Source organism: Urocampus carinirostris, chromosome 8 (assembly GCF_059441175.1).
Source record: "Urocampus carinirostris isolate Australia breed hairy pipefish chromosome 8, RoL_Ucar_1.0, whole genome shotgun sequence".
NCBI classification, from domain to species: domain Eukaryota; kingdom Metazoa; phylum Chordata; class Actinopteri; order Syngnathiformes; family Syngnathidae; genus Urocampus; species Urocampus carinirostris.
The window spans coordinates 24,715,727-24,735,823 of NC_142356.1; the positions used below are offsets into that span (position 1 = coordinate 24,715,727).

General features: G+C 39.0%; 1 protein-coding gene across 1 annotated transcript; it reads left to right on the forward strand.

Moving 5' to 3' along the window:
* The first annotated feature begins 215 nt into the window (after nucleotides 1–215).
* cyp4v2a (cytochrome P450, family 4, subfamily V, member 2a) lies at nucleotides 216–19,864 on the forward strand. Its single transcript, XM_088342084.1, has 11 exons — nucleotides 216–441; nucleotides 1,373–1,485; nucleotides 4,951–5,036; nucleotides 6,397–6,587; nucleotides 8,986–9,055; nucleotides 9,141–9,267; nucleotides 10,081–10,239; nucleotides 12,407–12,509; nucleotides 15,625–15,759; nucleotides 17,208–17,387; nucleotides 19,658–19,864. The coding sequence occupies exons 1-11, from the start codon at nucleotides 252–254 to the stop codon at nucleotides 19,840–19,842; spliced, it is 1,539 nt and encodes a 512-aa protein (XP_088198210.1). The 5' UTR covers nucleotides 216–251; the 3' UTR covers nucleotides 19,843–19,864.
* Nucleotides 19,865–20,097: the final 233 nt, after the last annotated feature.

The following is a 20,097-nucleotide window of genomic DNA, read 5'->3' on the forward strand; positions in this document are numbered from 1 at the left end:
TATAAAAATAAACATGACTTGACTAGTACTTTTATCAACAGACAAACGTTCCACTTACATAACCTACTTTATTTCTTTCCTATCAATTTGCAGCGACCCTGATCTTTACATAAAAAGTTAAACTTCAAGCGCCGTGACCTTTTCTGGTTAAAGATAAACAGCTCAAAGGGCGTTTAGGGTCCGCCCCTCTCGACCCGCCTACGAGCTTTCATAGGACTGCGCTTGCCACAAACTACTACACAAAAGCCAAGATGGCTCTCTTAGCCACTGCCATGTTCATACCTTTGCTGGGTGTGGGCCTGATTTTGGTCCTGGTGGCATTAACTTACAAGCAGCTCAAGGAGTATGTGAGAAATTGGATGATCATGAAGCCCATCCCAGCCATAAGCCGCACGTATCCTTTGGTTGGCAACGCGCTGGACTTGAAGACCGACGCGGTGGGTGAGTGAACTTTGTGATCAGAAATGATCCCACACTTAGGCTCAAAAACTACATTCCTTCAAAGGCCATCAGGTAGTTATTTTAAAGGTACTGACTGAGCTGACAAGATAAATTCAGACAGTTTGACTTGCTGGTAGTAAAATCCTAAATTTATGTAAAGAAGCATTAGAGTTCTCTAGTTCTGTTGTCAATACATTTTGTTGTAATAGACCTTTTGTACTACAGTTACTACACATCTTTAGAAAATATTTTGTGAGAAAAACTTATCCTAAATCTACAAATTAGGGGTGCTTGAGCATCCCCCAAAATGATCTATAAACATCAAAGACCCCTTAAGAAATCTACGCCTTAACATGTGCATGCCTGAATAATCACAAAAGTGTTTTTTTTCGTTAAGTGTTGCTGTGTGATACTTGACCTCTAGATGTCACTGTATTGTGTAGTGCGACTGAAAACGAGTCCTACAAAGCACAAGATAACAAACTAGGGAGACTCAAAGTGACCAAACAGCACTGTTTTTCTGCTCATTTCACAACATTTTTGTTTTTCGAGGCTTTAGCAACAAATCATGTCACCTCTCTCACGTAATGTAAAATAGATACAAATCTTTTGACCATTTTTTAGGCATTGAGAAATCTGACCATTCAAAATACATATTTTTTTATCTAGATTTTCCTTGAATCCTAATTTGTTTTAGTTAGTTCTCTATTTAATGAAATCATGTACAAAAAATACTCTATAAATACGTTTGAAAATAATTACACGTCTGGATTTTTGTTTTTGCACAGTAAGTAGTCTCGCATGCTGAATTAAGTGAGCACGCCTACTGTAGTCTAAATCTTTTTTTTGAAACAGTTCATCATCAATTTATGTCACTTTGAGAACTCCATACTGTATATAAACAAATGTTTATCTTTTTTTTACTCCGCAGAATTCTTCAAACAAATTCAGGACTATGCAGAAGAATTCCGCAATAGGCCGCTGATAAAACTCTGGCTTGGAATAGTACCATTTGTTATTCTCTACCATTCTGAGACTGTTGAGGTATAGTATATGCACATTATATAGAAGTAGTGTATCTGGAAATAATTCTCAGCACATTACTTATCGTCCACATCATGTTTGGTTGTTATCAAAACACCCCTTAAATCTAAAATGTAGAACTCACTTAATTTTGTCTATTTGTTGCTGTAGTTGATGGGTCGGGTACCTATGGATCGTGTGCCATTCATGGCCCTTTAGATAAGTACATCCCGGTTGGAGATAAACTAGAACTTGCAAAAATGTATACCATATTTTTACACTCGCTCAATGACTTTGCCATTGTATATATAGGGCATAGGTCTCACTACAGTTTACAGTCACAGACCAGGTTTTGGCTGTAAATCGCCAAAGAATCATTTATATGGAATCTCATTAAACAATGTATGTCAATCATGGACAATCCATCGCATCCACTACACAGCATTATCTCCAGACAGAAGAGCAGTTTCAGCGACAGACTGCTGTCACTGTCTTGTACTACGGACAGACTGAAGAGATCTTTTCTTCCTCATGCCATGAGGCTCTTTAACTCCACCCGGCAGAGTAAAGGCCCACATTAAACCACACCACCTACATTGGATATTACCGAATCTTACTGCAATATGTATTCTGTGTAGCACTATTTAGTTACTTTATATAACACGCTACAGTGGGCATTTGCACGTCACACTGGGTATTTGTATATTGTATTCTTTTGGCTTTATTATAGTACTGTTCTCAGCTCAGGGATGCTGCTGGAAATGTGAATTTCCCTCCAGGGATGAATAAAGTATCTATCTATCTATCTTTCTATCTATCTATCTATCTATCTATCTATCTATCTATCTATCTATCTATCTATCTATCTATCTATCTATCTATCTATCTATCTATCTATCTATCTATCTATCTATCTATCTATCTATCTATCTATCTATCTATCTATCTATCTATCTATCTATCTATCTATCTATCTACCTACCTACCTACCTACCTACCTACCTACCTACCTACCTACCTACCTACCTACCTACCTACCTACCTACCTACCTACCTACCTACCTACCTACCTACCTACCTACCTACCTACCTACCTACCTACCTACCTACCTACCTACCTACCTACCTACCTACCTACCTACCTATCTATCTATCTATCTATCTATCTATCTATCTATGTTCACTGGTGAGACACTTTATTATGAAAACCCACATAATCAATTGTAAAAACCCCAAAACTCCAGCAAAGCACTCAGAGCAATTTGATTAAGTGAGCTGTTGGAATGGGCAGAGCTATACACACAGTGTGCCCACTTCTTCTCCAAGGTAAATACGTTGTTTTCCTGGTTTAGCTTTGCTCGCCCTTTGTTTTTAAACTATTATTTAGGAAAAAATGAGCCTCAACACTCCCATCAAATCATCAAACGTCTTTATAATACAACCCAGATGTAGTCTGGCAAGACAGTTTAACGTGTTTGGAGGAAAAGTAACTTGATCCTGTAACCCAGCCCTGAGAGCAATTTCAGCTTGGCCCAGAAACGACCTGTGGCCACAATGACCTACAGCTCAAGCAAAATAATACCGAACCTCCCCTGGCGGCATCGCCTTCACAAAAACAGAAAGAAGGGCTTCGAGTCATTATCACCCCTATTTTTTGGGCTGCGACAAATAATATAAATAAGTCTGTGCAAATGAATAGGATGTTAAAATGCAAGAATGATTAATTCACGATTCCACGCCCTGCTTTAAAGTGTTTAAGGTGTCCTTGATAAGTTGAAAGTTGAATGTTTTCCCAATTAAAGCTGCATTCTGGAATTCCAAAATGTTCTACTTGCTAACGCCATCTCCTGGTTTAAGTAATCATTGCAGCCACTGTCAAGCTCCTTTTGTGGTTTCGTGCAAGTACCTGCATTTCTTAGGCGTCCTCGAATAAACTCTTTTTAAAAAATCTTTTTGGGGATTTGGGTTGGTGTTTGGACTGCATTTTAAAACAGGCATTTTCTTACTTTCACTTTTCATGATAACATTAACCAAAAGATGTGGGAACAGGCATGAAATTGCTTTTCACCCTCTCTCCTCCCTCCTGCTTACTAATGGGGTAAAATCAGCTTTATTTTCATTTTTTATTTTTATTTTTTAAATTCTAATAGTCTAAACCTTCTGAAGGACCCCTCAAATGATGCACCCTCACCTTTAAGTAACAATGTCTGACTGAATTGAAAGAGCCCTTATGCTTTTTCTTTTCTACTGCGCCTATCTATTTTTATCTTCACAGTTCACGTAATCCTTAACCACCAGGGACATCGGGACACCACTTCCTGTGGTGTTTCTTGGGCAAGTACGTGCTAGCGATCAGGCTCAGATACAGCAGCTTCATCATCTGGTCGCTGTAAATTTTCATATGTACGCATCTAAGAAATGCACGTCTAAGAAATGCACGTCCTCGCACACGCATCATGAATGAGCTGACAGAGGCTGCATTAATGACACAAGCCAGGAAATGGCGGGCGCGAGGAAAAAAGTTCAGGATTCCGTACAGCTCCTTTAACTGAAACCACGGCCCCATATAAAATCGGAGCCAAGGATTTGAAATTTGTGAAATGGATCTGAAACTGGATTAAAAAGATCCGAAAGTTAAATGTTTAAATAACCGAAAATAATTTATTTCAAATGTATACATGAAAATTAGGTGTTTATTCTAATACACTCAACTACCGAAGTGAATCAAAATTATATTTAACGGGAAAAAAAGCTTCACACAATTGATTGCATTATTTTTCAAAATGAAAGATCTTCAAACGCATTTTCAGTTACAATATTTTGTTTTCAAGTTTAAAACGTTGGGCACCAATGTAACTCAATACAGATCATGCAACATGCATTGGGTCTACCATTCTCTCGGGGAACATTCGATCCTGTTTGCACCCAACACAAAAAAGGGACACAAAAAAGGCCGTTCACTCCCACAAACTAACACTAACTTAGCTAGTTCGCAATATTTGACGTGACGCTTGCATAATTAACATAAAATTGCTCGCAAATACACCAAACTTACCTTTTAAAAAATGTTCACTGCAAATCCTGGAATACTTGAGGGCTGCCAGTGGTGTGCCGCCATCTTCTGTCTTCATCAAAAAGGATTAACTTCCAAATCGGGCTTAGAACTTTGCCTACCGCACAGCAATAAACCACCATGGTTAAAAGGGGTGGTGATATTCTTCTGTCCTCGTTATGTATATTTGTTTCAACTCAACTGCTCGTTTAACTGCTATCTGCTACTAGGGTTCTTCTTAATGTTGAACTATTATGGATTTAAATCAGTGTATCACTTACAATTGTTTCAACAAACAACATACGAATTTAGAATAATGAGTTTACTTACTTATAAAAGGATGAAACCAGTTTTGTTGGACTATTTTTAAAAAAATTGTATTAACCTACATGATACAAATCTAGTTCACGAATGTTTTTCGTTTTCCTCCCCAGCCTATTGTGAGCAATCCTGTTCATATGGAAAAAGCTATCAGTTACAGGTTCCTACACCCCTGGCTTGGAACTGGTCTGCTTACCAGGTATTTCATTATCAATTTTTTAAGCTATACCAGAGCTACATTGCTAACATTTTATAATTCAGCATCACCGAATTTACTCCAGGCACCATTGATTGTGCTCTTTATTATGATGGACACGTGTATTTTATCCATTAGATTTCTTTTTTAAATTTCCCTTGAATTTACCCTAAGACTGGTTGGTCAAATCCCAAAATGACCGACAAATTCAATTTTGGGTATTAATATTTGAAAACTTACAATTAATCCTAAACAAGCCTTTAGTTAGTTCATTTTGTGAGTTTGTACTTTTAATAACTTGGCTCGCTGATCGCGTGGATTTGCATAAATTGTTGCGACATTGACTAGAGTGTGTTGCTATTAGCACGTATGCCTCACTGTTCAGCGCTCCCGGGCTCAATTCCAGCTACTGGCCTTCCTGTGTGGAGTTTACATGTTCTCCCCATGCCCTCGGGCACTCTGGTCTCCTCTCGCATTCCCAAAACATGGTTTGATGGGCCCAGCACAACCGCGATATTCGTTAAAAAAGTAGCAAAAATATCAGTGTTATTTTGATGCGATTTTACGAGGGCATCTGAAAGTTAAGTCAAGTCAAGACATGTTTAATCACAATGAGTCTCAAAGGGCTGCTCAGATCACATATTATTGCAAACCAAAGACTATTATGACACCATCCCCTAATCTAAAACCTACATGAGGGCAAATAATACACAGATATTGTCAACATAAAATATAGGTTATTCATATGCTAAAGGACAGAAGTGTGTTTTAAGCTTAGATTTAAACAGTTCCACTGAGGTTGCAGATCCGATCTCAGGGGAAGAGCATTCCACAGCACCGCAGCCCGAATGGAGAACGCTCTCGAACCTGCGAATCTCTTCTTGGCTCTTGGGATCACTAGTAAACCAGCATTTTCAGAGCAAAGGCTCCGGACCGGAACATAGGGGGAAATTAAATCTGAAAGATATGAGGGAGCAAGTCCATGCATGATTTTGTATAATACCAACAGAACCTTAAAATCACATCTTAAGCTAACAGGTCCACATAACTACACAGAATTTTCACTCATTATTATTTACATTGTATTTATTATAACAAATGTAAGAATTGTTTTTATTATCATTAATTTTCTTATTATTATTAGAAAAAGTAGAGAGATGTTGAATGCCACCCTTGGGCCTGACTGTGAAAATATTGTCAGACATTGAACCGATCCGTGGTACAGAAAAGGTCGCGGACCACTGCTTTAATGCCCACTACTGTAAGAGACCAAACAAGTTATTTTCCGAACTAATACCTGAAAGAAGTCGTTACAGTTGACTCAGGGTGTTCATTTGACTAACTTTGTCCGACCTTTCGACAGTAAAGGCTCAAAGTGGCGCCAGCGTCGCAAGATGCTGACCCCGACGTTCCACTTCACCATCCTGCAGGACTTCTTGGAAGTGATGAACGAGCAGGCCGAGGTCCTCGTGAACAAGTTGGCCTCTCAGGTGGGCAAAGGCCCCTTCAACTGCTTCAATTATGTCACCTTGTGCGCCCTGGACATCATCTGCGGTCAGTCTGGGATGGAAACACTGCAAACAAATAAACCTAAATCTTACCCTATTGGCAGATCATTTTCTTTATTTAAGATTTGTACAAAAAACAAAATCATCAAATACGGTTTGTGAGATACATGTAGTAGATGTATTGCTTTGAAGAAATGTTTTAGTAAAAATAACTTATGAAAAGGACAGTGTGTATTATTTAGCGCCTCAGAGTGGTAAAATAACAACATAATTATTTAAAAGTGGGGTTAGTCAAATAGGTGTCCTTAAATAAGTTAAATATTTTCTCTATTAAGTATGTGTTAGCAAAGTCCAAGTGGGTTAAAAGAGCCCTTATGCTTTATTTTCCAATGCACCTGTCTACTTTTATCTTACCTTTAGCAAAGCTTTTCGGGGCGGAAAACATTAGGTAGGAGGATTGGTGTGTGTGTGTGTGTGTGTGTGTGTGTGTGTGTGTGTGTGTGTGTGTGTTCCAGCCGGGGTTTTTTTTGTTTATTTGTTAGTGTAGCATGGAATTTGTGGGAGTAATAAGAGACCTTCAAGCACAGTCCAAATGCCAACCCAAACCCCAAGAAAGATGAAAAAGGACGAAATTATTTGAGCATGTCTAAGAAAAGCACGTACTTGAATGCACATCATAAACTAGCCGATGAGGCTGAATTGATGACAGAAGTCAGGAGATGGCGGCAACGAGTATGGAAGTTCCATATTCCGTATATCTCCTTTAAAGGAAAAAAAACCAATATTGATTTAAATAATAACCAAAATGGATGAACTATCGTATAAACGTTTGTTTTTTTTGAATACTTGGAGGTTGAGAAATTTGCATTTATTTTACAATACATGAGTCTCACCTAAAGGGAGCTGACCTAATGTCTGCCATCTTGCTTCTATCCACAAAAAAATAAATAAATAATAAAAGGATGGAAAAAATATTAAGAAAAAAAGTGCAGTTTGGTTGCTTTTCGTCTCTGTACGTTGAATTGTTAATTGTACTTTGTAGTCAAGTCAAGTCAGTCAAGTCAAATTTATTTATATAGCCCTTAATCACAAAAATGTCTCAAAGGACTGCACAGGATTACAGTTACAAAATTACACAATTACCTGATCTTAAACTAGCAAACCAGCATGCGGGCAAGGAAAAACTCAAAAACCTCAGTGTGAGGAGAAAAGAGAAACCTTGAGAAAGGACCTCACATGTGGTAATCCCCCTTCCAGGATTGAACAGGGTGAATTACAATTAGCATTACTGTACACAGAATAGTAAACACTAGGTAAGATGTTGAAAATGTCCGGAAAGAGCATGACATCAACGACGACGCCAGCTGGTAAATGCAGGGGTTGACATGCTGCAGGTCAGACCCCGGTCCGCTGACCCATCCCAAATCATCCTTCTCCTTCGTATCAGCCAGGCAGGCCTCAGAAAAAGACAGGACAAAACAGAATACGAGGTGGGCATCAATCATATGCTTTGGAATAGAAGTGTGTCTTAAGCCTCAATTTAAAAACTTCCGTTTGTAGTACTTTACTCGTTTTTTTGGCTACACAATACAGCGCCATCTAGTAGTCAAATTTTACATATTGTCCCTTTAAGTTTTTTTTTTTTAAAAGCAGGTCACCTGATATGGCATTTGAGGTAATTTGCTTTTCGTTAAAATAGGGAAAAGGAATTTCTAAATGACTTGATTGATTTAGGATTTTTTTCCCCCCTATTTTAGTGTATTTTGAGAATACTTTTCCAGGATATGAATCTTGCCTTAGGAGTTTATATTTGGTTCTTTTGAAGGTCTATTTTTTCGGTTTCTTTTCTTAGTTTTCTGGGAAATATGCGGTTTACTAATAGAAAACAGTATTGAGAGTTTTTTTTTTATAAACATATTTAAAATAAGTAGCATTTTCCACCTATAGTACTTTTCTTTTCTGCTTTTTTTTCTTTTCTATTTTTGCTTTGGATTTTGGGGCAAAAGATGTTACTCACAGTATATCAAGGCAATTGTTTACATGCCCAAAAAGAATACAGTACTGAGATGATATTAGATGGCGTTTTTGAGTAAATTAAAACTGTGTGTAATATTGCAACCTTCTGTTCAATCATTAAAGGTACAGTGTGTATGATATAGCGCTCTCTAGTGGTAAAACACGTCATTGATTAGAAAAATAACTATTGATATACTAGCTGCTACAGTTACCCAAACACCCCAAAAAGGCTTGGGAAAAAAATGAAAGTAAAACTGTGCATTTTGGTCAGCCTCCGTAGTTCTTATTGTTCCTTGAGCTTAGTAGCGCTCGATTTCAGTTACACTATGGCATACAGTGACATTTAGTGCCAAAAAATACACACTGTGCCTTTCACAGTATGGAAGAGGAAAAGAAAATAAGGAAATTATATTGAAATGTATTTGCAGAAACTGCCATGGGAAAGAAAATCCACGCCCAAAGCAATTCTGAGTCAGAATACGTCCAGAGTGTCTATAAGTACGATGAAATACACGTGTTTTCCTTTGTGTATAGCATTGCAGAGTTTAAGGAAACCCTGCAATCCTTTTGTGTTTATTTCAAGAATGAGTGACATCATCAGTCGCAGACAGAGAGCGCCGTGGTTTTGGCCCGACTTTACTTACAAATACTTTGGCGAGGGTAAAATCCACGACAGCACCCTCAAAACGCTACATTCCTTCACTTACGAGGTGAGGACCCTTTTTTTAATTCTAATGAAAGCTTTTTGTGTATTAAGTGAACATATAACTTGATTAGGCTACATTAATTTTGAATGTTGTTTTGGACGAGAAATAACAATTGTTATATTAACATTCAGATAGAATGCTGTCCAAAATTGAGTGCTATTGAATTTCTGAGTATTCACTCAATGTCTAAACAAGTGTTTTTGGAATGGTTTTATTTTGCAAAAAATGAGCCTGGTTTCACAGCATGAAATGTATTGGAACTTAGATTATCTCGGAAACGGCACCGTAGATTTAGAGCAATTCATATTTCACACACATTTCTTATCTATTAGAAGAAGAATAGAATAGAATAGAATTTACTTTTATTGTCATTTTTTGTAACCATGCACACAGAACGAAATGGCGATACACCTGACCCGTACAGTGAAACTGTAACGAGCCGATGCAGCTGCAGCCAAACAGTGCGCCGCCATTTTAGACCCAACTGCTGTGTTGGGAGTCATTAGGTGACCAAACCCTCCAATTCCAACCCTTAATGCCGAGCGCCAAGCAGGGAGGCAATGAGTACCAATGTTGTAAGTCTTAGGTATGACTCGGCCGAGGCTTGAACCAGGGACCTCCCAGTCTCAGAGCGGGCGCCCTACCATCTAAGCTATTACCACTTTTGCATTTAAAATCTCTATAATCGACCAAACATACTATATTTTCGAGTTGCTCCTTTCTATTTCCATGATTACCTGTAGTAAAATCATTAAATATTTCAGTTGAGAGATCCTAAAATCTCTGATTAGGCTCCTTTATGTGACTTCCTATGAGGTGATTCGAGAGCGAGCTGAGAGTCTGAAGATGGAAGACGAGTCCACGATTAGGAAAAGGCGAGCGTTCCTGGACATGCTTCTCAAGACCAAAGATGAGGATGGAAATCCCATGAGCCACCAGGACATCCAAGAAGAAGTCGACACCTTCATGTTTAGGGTTTGTGCTTTGTATTTGTTTTTTATTAATATTATATCCATGGATCAAATCCTCATGTGTGGAGTTTGCATGTTCTCCCCGTGCCTGCGTGGGTTTCCTCCGAGCTCTCTGGTTTCCCCCCACATTCCCAATAAGATGCATGTCAGGTTAATTGGCGGGTCCAAATTGTCCCTAGGTGTTAATGAGCGAGTGAGTTGTCTGTCTCTGTGTGCCCTGCGACTGGCTGGCAACCAGTTCGGGGTGTCCCCTGCCTTCTGGGATGGTCTCCAGCACCCCCGTGACCCTATATTCATGGAGGTAACGTCATATTCACCGTACCCATGCGCACCCAAAAACCCCAAAATTGTCAAGAAATTTGAACATACACCTTATATGCAGACAAAATCGGAAATGTGTTCCCGTATTTGTGCAAGTTTTTCTTATCGCCGACCACAATTGCACAAAAACGGTGGTAACGGGAATCAAACCAGATAGCACGGATTTCTAAACACCTGGCTGCTAGGGAGATCGATGGCTGTTCTCAATTGCATAATCTTGGATGCAACAGGAATCAAAACCGGATTTGATGGGTAGCACGCAGGATCATATCAACTAGACCCACCAGGGATACACATGAAGAAGCATCAGTTGTGAACCCTCTTCATGTATTGCCTGTATCCCCAGCGGTCTGCTGGATAAGACCCAGCGCGATTCCCGGCATGATCTGAGTTCCTATAGTATACTTATACCTGTATATATATATATATATTTATAGCAGGAGTGGTTAAACTACGGTCTGTGGCCAGCCACATAGGCCCATCACGTCAAATGTTAAAACTAGAATAATAATCGTTAAATTATATGGTTTAAAAAATACTCCTAGTAAAATGAGTTGATTTTGTGACACTCTTGTCGCCACTGTCCAAACAATTAAATAGTTGGCCACAAATTTCTTGACATGGTATGTTTTTATCAGGTATTTATTTCATCATCCATCCATACATTTAAATCTGGAATTACTTGGTTCAATTTTACACCATCTTTCTGGTTTTAATAATTCATACGGATCAAACATACTCAATATTTTCAAAGATGGTTGTAACCAATGTTCCCTCTAATTTTCCACGGGTCTGAGCGTTCACACAAAGTCGGTGAGCAACGCTTGAAACAACAGTGAGCCACCATAATCCCCAGTGTGGCAAGATAATTAATTATCAAACATCTCCAAAACTTGACATCAAGTTACATTTTGCTGAGTTTCCGGCAATGCAAAATTATTTTTCTCTTTTGAATGAATTGACTCATGTACTGTTGCAAAGGTTGTACAACCTACAAACGTCGTTTGTTCTTACAATTCTTTCAGAAGATATCCATTTTATTTTTATTTCCTGATATATTTTGTTGCATAATACTAACATTTTGGGGGGCTTATTTAGTCGGTTGTAAGATACAGAACTGTACTTAATCACATTTTTTAATGGAAGTACAATGTTGGCAACAAGATTCACTTGATATAATTGGAAATTATTTGAATGCAACACAAACTTTTTATTCTTTTTTCTGTGTTTTTTTTTCTCCTTTTTTTAATTCCTTTAAAATAATCTCATTGTGTTTATTTTTTCCGAGCCGTTACTTTTTTCTTTTTGTTCTCTATTTACTTTTTTCCTACATTTCTTTCTTTTCTTTTTTTCTGGCTTTTTTCCAAATTTTTCCTTCTTTTTTTCTCTTCCTTTTGTTTCTTTTTTTCTCAGCTTTTCACTGCTTTTTCATTTTGGTATGTTTTCCTTTTTTGTTTTATTCCCCCCTTCCTTATAGTCATTTTGTGCATAATTTTACTTAATATTTGGTCATGTTTGGATTAAAGAAGCAAAAACAACCTGAAGAGCCGTTTAAGACCCGAAAGAGCCGGTTCCTTTTAGTGAGCCGAGCCGAAGAAGCCGGTTCTCGACATACTCTACTAACTTTACTCAACTTCGTTCGACTTCAAAATACTGCATTTAGGACACAACGTCAGGGGAACCCGTGTACTTTTACCTTCATGCACTGTAACTTTGACTTAAGTCGCTTCTTAATTAGTAATTGTGAGCCCTCATTTTTGTGCGCTGGCTAGATTTTCTTGTGCGCTGAGAATGTGCGAGCAGCTTAGAGGGAACACTGGTTGTAACTACTTTTCATTGTTGTTTTCCAGGGTCACGACACAACGGCAGCCTCTATGAACTGGGCCCTTTATCTGCTGGGCTCTCACCCTAACGTTCTTCACAAAGTTCAACACGAGCTTCAGGAAGTGTTTGGTAACACACACGTGGGCACTCATGCATACGCTCTCATACACGCACCCACTGGAGCACGCACAGCCTGACTCATCACCTCTAATGTGTTTGTTTGGAGTTTGGAGTTGCTCTTCGGCAAACGATAGCCGTGAAAACCACAAAGCCTAAAAACATACACACCATGATTCAGTTCGTTACTTTGACGCACCTTGCAATGTAAAGCGCTTTGGGAAGTCATTGACTTGAAAAGCGCTATATAAATGCAGATCATTTCATTTCATTTCATCGAATGAATGCTAACTCTTTTGAGCTAACGAAAGGGGCTGAGTGGAAATCAACACCAATCTATTGCCAGCGGGGTTATGCTTCAGACCCAGTTGCCATTCTAGGGTCTAGTGGGACCCCAAGCAGAAATTCATTGTGGGCCCCCCAACGCCTGACTGCCACACACAACAGAATTTCACAAAGACAAACTCTGGGCCTTTGCAATTTTAATAAATAAGCAACAAATTGGGTGGTCATCACAGGAGGAAGGTCTCAACTGTGTAGTGGAGGTAGATGCTGGATAACTCATCAGCTGGCAAAAAAGGAACATCATTGCTTTCCGTTTCTTTAGGCACTAATATAAGAAACTTCAGCAGTGATGCTAAAAGAAATGTATATAGAAGGAAAATAGGCTATGAAGGGTAAATCGGCAATATTATTTTCATCTATTACATGCGTTTAATATCTCCACATTTTGTAACAATTCTTGAAAAAGAAGGTTCAATGTTTATTGTAGACTAAACCACTAATAAAGTTTACACAAATGATTTGACGGTACAAAATCGGCACAGGTTGATGATTCATGAACTGACGCACTGTTTAAAATGCAGTTGCAGCTGTAAAATAATAAATACAGATTACTGGCCTCACTGTCACAGAGACGCCGATGACAGCTTTCACCTTTCCAATAATGTGCCACGTTTGACAACAATAATTACATTTTCTGGTTCGACTTTATTATTGGTTCTAAATGGCAATCATGAAGCCACAACATTCGGAGTTCTCTTTTATTACCTTTTTTTTAATCAGTACTCTATTGTAGACTACTTGATAATGTAGCAAAAGCTTTTGAAGTTATAAAAACAACATAATAAAGTATGGTCATGCTATTGCTGGTGTAAGTGAAACTAGACTTGCACCATTTGCACTACATCATTCATTATCAACGGTAGGATAAAAATACTATTGATCTCTGTTCATTACTATATTGCGACTGGCTTACCACCGTCTTGCTTTCTTCCCTCCTCGTCTTTCTTTTTTTCATTCCCGGAAGGATAGTTTCTCTTCATATTGAAGGTCTCCATCAACTGCATTGCAAACTTTGACTCTCTGTCGCCACCTAGTGATAATCCCAAGCAACTGCCTGGTTTGCATGGTGAAAAAAAATCGCCTCTTTCCTGACCACCACTATTATAAGTAAATCTTTCATCTAAAAAAACAAACCTATTTAAAAAAACCTTCCCAAGTCTTCATGGCATCTTGGTTACTTTTTTAAGATTTCAAATAATTTGGAGCAACGACACTCAAAAACAAATATGCAGAGCAATACCTGTGTTAACAGAAGTCATTTTACCATAGTATCTCATAATGTGCTAATGCTCACACAACATTGAAAAACCATTGTGTCACCTGAAAAGGTGTTCATTTTTGGAATGATGGATCGGGGGTCACCAACATGGTGCCTGCGGGCACCGGGTAGCCCCTTGAGAACATCTGAAATACCCGCTGACAGGTTTTGAAAATAACTCACCAGACCAATGTCCCGTCATCATTGTGATTTTCCAGCAAATTTGATTTCTAACCGGCGTGATGTGTTAGTGGTTGACTGAATCTGTTTTAACTCAACCTGGTAATCACATAGTAACAACAAGATAAGGTGTCAATTTAGAAACTGGTAGCTTTTCATGATAATAAGTTAAAAAAAAAAGGAGCCGTCAGCTTTAAAAAGGTTGTCAACCCTAATATAGACAATAACCCTAAAAATATCTCAGATTTATACCAATTGGAAAAAAATTATATACAATGCAATTTTTCGATAATCATGCTAAGAAAAGTCGATATATCAGAAGTCTCTTTATGCATTAGATGCTATTGCAGTTGCTAGTGTCATGATTACCAATGTGAATCACCTGTGCCCGCTCATTTGGCGCAAGCTGCTGCGGGCTCTGATTGGTTCCCTGTCCCTATTTAAACCCAGTCCTGTCTATCCCCTGTTGTCGGTCCGTCTGTGAACCTCTGTTTATACAAGGCCAGCCTTTTTCGACCCTGACTCCTGCCTGTCCCGTTTTTGCTCCAGTTTGTCTCCGCTACGACTTGTTTTGATCCCGACCACTTCTGCTCTCCCATCCCGGCTTACGGCCCATTTTTGATCCCGACTATGTCGATTCTCTCATCCTGGCTTACGACTCATTTCCGACCCCGGCCACGCTTTGCTCTCCTAGTCCCGGCTACCGACCAGTTTTTGCGTCCCTGACACCGCCATTGCTCGCTACGGAAGATCCACTTCCGTGTTCGGATCACAATCCAAGAAGCGTCGTGCTTCCCGTGTTCAGCGAACACCAGATCGTCTGCGCAGCCCCTCATCTTTCTTTCAATGAAACTTGTGGTAAACGTTACGCAATTGGGTCCTGTTTCCCTTCTGGTCCTGACAGCTAGTTATATAAATGCAGGTCTGAAATTTAATTTACTTCCTCTTATAGGTAGGGACTTGTTTTCTTGTTTTGATTTTGAATTAAATACAGCTAGGTACTTAAAAGTCTCTGCTCTAACCTACTCCCTTTCCGCACTTGATTTTGTTCTGTTCAGTTTTGTTTTTTTGCAAATATTGTGTTGTTTCCCCATTTGTTATTGTTTTAGTGCCTCAACAAAATAAAAAGCCACAAAGAAAACAAACTAACACAATTAGGGAATCACCCAGGAGACATAAAATGCAGGATTAAAAAGATTAAGATATTCAATAATGAAATTTCATCTCTAGAAATAAATCCAAGTTGTACTTTTAGAAGGTAACACAAGGGTTCAAGGTACCAAGGCAACTTTTTTCAAGGGTGTTTAAAATCGTTTATTTTAGTCTGTTTACGTCTGTCCAAAGGTGCGTCAGAGCGTGTGGCCAGCATGGAAGACCTGAAGCAGCTCAAGTACTTGGAGTGCGTCATCAAGGAGGCCCTACGCCTCTATCCCTCTGTGCCCTTCTTTGCACGCACACTTCGTGAAGACACAAAAATAAGTATGTATGAGCTTGGCTATTGTTAGCATGACTTCCTTTGTATGATATTCATTGAGTGTAAACTTATATAGAAGGTAAAGTGAAACAATGGTAATGTTATTGTGTAGCTTGTGCTCAGTAACATGTGGTGAGGTTTGTGTATGTCACAGTCAGGTTTACAAATTAAAAAAAACACTTTTACATAGGATTTCCTGGGTGTAGGTTTAATGACAGTGTTCTTAAAACCCGCTGGAAAAATACCTAGGACAGTGATGTGTTGATAATACAGAGATCCCTTGGTTTTCGTGGTGGAGGGGGACCAGAAGCACTTGCGTGAAGTGAAAATGGAAAAAGTAGCGTTACACTTTCATAAAGGCCAAGAAGCGGCAAACTTTCTTAGAGATGACGTCATCACCGACTGAGAGTATACGGCTGCAACAAAATAACAACTATACTTTGGCATATAATAACACACAATACAAAATTGCAGTTGAATGAATGGTTTATTGTCATTGTACAATTTAAAAGAATGTTTTAAGGACATTCGTCGAAAAAAAAAAAACATTTTCAGGTATGAACACGCACGCCCCGTCCACCCCTGTTTGGTCCGGGCTTTATCGCCCCCTGACTTCAGTGCGAAAAACAGAACGCTTGGACCCTCGCAACACTGTCGTGGACATTAAGCCCCTCTGCCTATTTGGGTTCAGCACCGAGCGAATGGCTAATCGCACGCTAGCATCCGGCGTCTTCGGCACCGAGCAGCTAGCTAATCGCGCACTGGCATCGGCTGTCCTTGAATTGAGTTGAGTCTTCGCAATAATTAAAATACCAGAGACCCTAATGTAGCGTTTTCCCATGAGTTGTAGTTCCAGGTCATCGGTTTCATGGGTAATGGATCTGGCGTTGGTGATTAGCCACGTTGGGCAGTGATAGCTTATGAGAGTAAAACGGACCTGCATGGGAACTGTATGCCTCACTTTGTAACTACAGATGCTCAGAACAATAATACATTCCACACTATTTGCATCAATATATATTAAAATATAATGTGAACATTCAGCAAGTTTTAAAAGGAAAAACCCAAAATGGTCAAGCAAAATGAGAAAGAACTTTAACACTGATAAAAATAACCATTTGATATATTTTTTCATTTTATATTTGCCTTCCCTCTTTGCATCTCGCTCCTCGTGCTATATTTGTTTTTGTTTTTTCTCCCTGCAACATGAGGGAATAGAAATAAAGACATTTAAAAAATGCATGTGATTTTTGCATCTTGTGTAGTAATGTAAAATCTGCTTGAAGAATCAAGATACAATTAACATACAATTGCATCAAATGGTGATGAAACCAGTGAAATTAGCATCCATGCTAGAACAGCCAAGCTTATTCTACGGTCATTATGCCAATCATGGAAGGTTTAAAACGTACTGAAAAAAATGGAGCCCATTTTTTCGAATATGTTTTCTCAGATGGGTTGACGGTGCCCAGCGGCACCAACGCGATCATCATCACCTACTCTCTTCATCGAGACCCTCGTTATTTCCCGGAGCCAGAGGAATTCCGGCCGGAGCGTTTCCAAGCAGAAAACACGGTGGGCAGGCCACCCTATGCGTACATACCTTTCTCTGCCGGACTCCGCAACTGCATCGGTATGAAAGAAACTCTTGGATTGGTTATGTCATGCTTATGCTAAACACATACCTGTCAACCTCCACGGCACCGTCCCCTTACAAACTGTCATATTTTCCCTTACAAAATACCAAAAAATCTTACATCATTTTTTTTTCCAAACGTGTTTATTTATGTAGTTTAACATGTTATATTGTACATGCGTTCCGTTATATCATATATATTGTTAATTATCATTTTGTTGTGAGATCCTGAGTTGCTCGACATGAATGAGGTTTATTATAAAAAAGTTCAAAAATGAAGTAGCTTGGACGTTCACTGTAGAAGGAAAAAATACATGCAAATATAATTAAGTAGAATTTTATTTTATTCAAATTATTAATTCATTTTCTGCATTAAATTATTGTTGGTAATATACTGATTGAAGGGATAACCACAAACCTTCCTTTTTTCTTAACTTCTTTATACAACATAATAATTCGTAATATAACGCATCAAAGCAAGTGAGCCGTTTGAGAGCCGGCTCTCTTTAATGAGTTGAGCCGAAAAAGCCCGTTCTCTAAAAAGAGACGGACTTCCTTTCACTACACAACTACCACGGAATGATGCATGATGGGAAATCCCCAGGCGGCAGACGCATGCGCACAGTTGCATCGAACCGCTCGCTTCATTTGCAACGAAAAAAAACGATATCGAGATAGAGGCTACCACGGCGAACCGGTTTGACTCGATTGATTTGCCGTTTCGTCATAGTCGGTGTATACCGGATGGTACCCATCATTGACAAATCTGCGTTTTTCCGTACGGATTTTCTTGTATGTCGTACACGTCCTAAAATGCATAATAAACGTACTTTGTACGGCAAAAACGTACAGGTTGACAGGTATGGAAATAAATACAGTGTCCCCTTCACATATGAGATCAATTGGTTTCCTGATCCAACTCATATCTAGAATTTATAATATATCAAATTATTTTTCCCCTAAGGAATAACTTAAAATTCATTAATACGTTCCCAGGCCTAGTTAACCCTAATTAGCTATAAAGCACATTTTCGCGATCAATAAAATGACATTGAAATTGTAGTTGAACATTAACATTAATAGATAATTAAATAGATAAGTATGATTATTTCAAATGAAAAAAATGCAAGATTGTTATGAGTACATACCATTTGGGAAGTCAACGGTTGCTAACGGAGGTGTATGCATGGTTGGTAAAGGAGTGAGAGAGCATGCGAGAGCATGGAAGAGTATGAGAGTGCATGATAGAGCATGAAAGAGCACAAGAGAGTACGATACAAACACGACATGAGTGCGCAGAATCAGATATGTGTGGCGGTAAACACATGTGCTGACTGGGACTAGCTGATGCTGGTGGTGAGCGGTCTCGGCCCTCTAGTGATATCATCTGTAATAAGTTTGTTACGATTAGAGGCGTGCAAAGGAGATTTCATAGGTTGCGAGTTCCTTATTTGGACTCACTGTTGTTCGTTGTTATATGGATGGATGGATGGATGGATGGATGGATAGATACTTTATTCATCCCCGTCGGGAAATTATTGCATCATGATCGCGATCAGTCAAACATGTTGCTGTTCTTTGATATCCAAACCCTTAAGGGCTCACCTGTTTTTGTAACCTTGAAACTTCCATCCATCCAATATCTGCACCGCTTATCCTCAGTAGGGTCGCGGGGGTGCGGGAGCCCATCCCAGCCATCTTCAGGCTTGGGCAGGGGACACCCTGAACTGGTTACCAGCCAGTCGCAGGGCACACAGGGACAGACAATTTGCTCGCTCAGTCACACCTAGGGAGAATTTGGACCGGCCAATTAACCTGACATGCATGTTTTGGAACGTGGGAGGAATAAAAAAATCATCTGAGAGCCCTTCTCCCGGCTCCCCTTGTAAATTTAAAATCCTTGGATGCCTTTTCCCCTATTTTGAGTGTCTACCTAAAGTTTAAACTTAATAGTCTGGAAATTCTCATTACTTGGATATTCTTTAGTACGTCAAGCAAGATCTGGGATTTCTCGTAACTAGAGTAGCTTTTATGTAAGAGGCGACTAAAACTCTCATCAATATATTTAAAATATTTCTAATAGTATTGACACTAAATGGAATGCTTGTCATGCTAATGGTAATACCAGTGTCAAATATAATGTTGATAATGTTATGTTAACCTTTTTTTCTTAAGCTAATAGATTTCCTATTGCTTACGATAAGACAATTTCACATGTTTGAAATTGCATTTATATTCCCTTTTGTGTTTTGTTTCCACTCTGGCAGGTCAGCGCTTCGCCATCATGGAAGAAAAAGTGGTGTTATCTTCCATTTTGCGGAAATTTACTGTGAAAACCAAGCAGTCACGTGAGGAACTCAGTCCAACAGGCGGGCTCATCCTACGGCCCGAGTATGGCATCTGGATTGAGTTGGAAGATTGGGACAAAGCAGAAACAAATATTTTCGTTTGATTAAAATGAAATGAGAAAGAAACGTTTGGTTTTTTTTTTTTGGTATTTTGTCAAAATTTTGTTGATTGGTGCTGGTAATTAATTTCAATAGGAATGAACTGCGATTTGAAATACAGACGCTCCCCTACTTACGACCATCCGACTAACGCAAAACGGTAGATAGGAACATTTTTTGGATGTCGAAAAATATCCGGACATTGCTGTAAAAAAGATTTTGTATTGTGTACACCTTTTTCTGAGTAGAGGACATGACTG

Excerpts from the sequence above, each read along its gene's own strand:
- cyp4v2a (XM_088342084.1), top strand. The coding sequence starts at position 252 with ATGGCTCTCTTAGCCACTGCCATGTTCATACCTTTGCTGGGTGTGGGC. Across the intron at positions 9,056-9,140 it reads TACGTCCAGAGTGTCTATAA|AATGAGTGACATCATCAGTC; the intron begins GTACGATGAAAT and ends GTTTATTTCAAG. Across the intron at positions 12,510-15,624 it reads CGAGCTTCAGGAAGTGTTTG|GTGCGTCAGAGCGTGTGGCC; the intron begins GTAACACACACG and ends GTCTGTCCAAAG.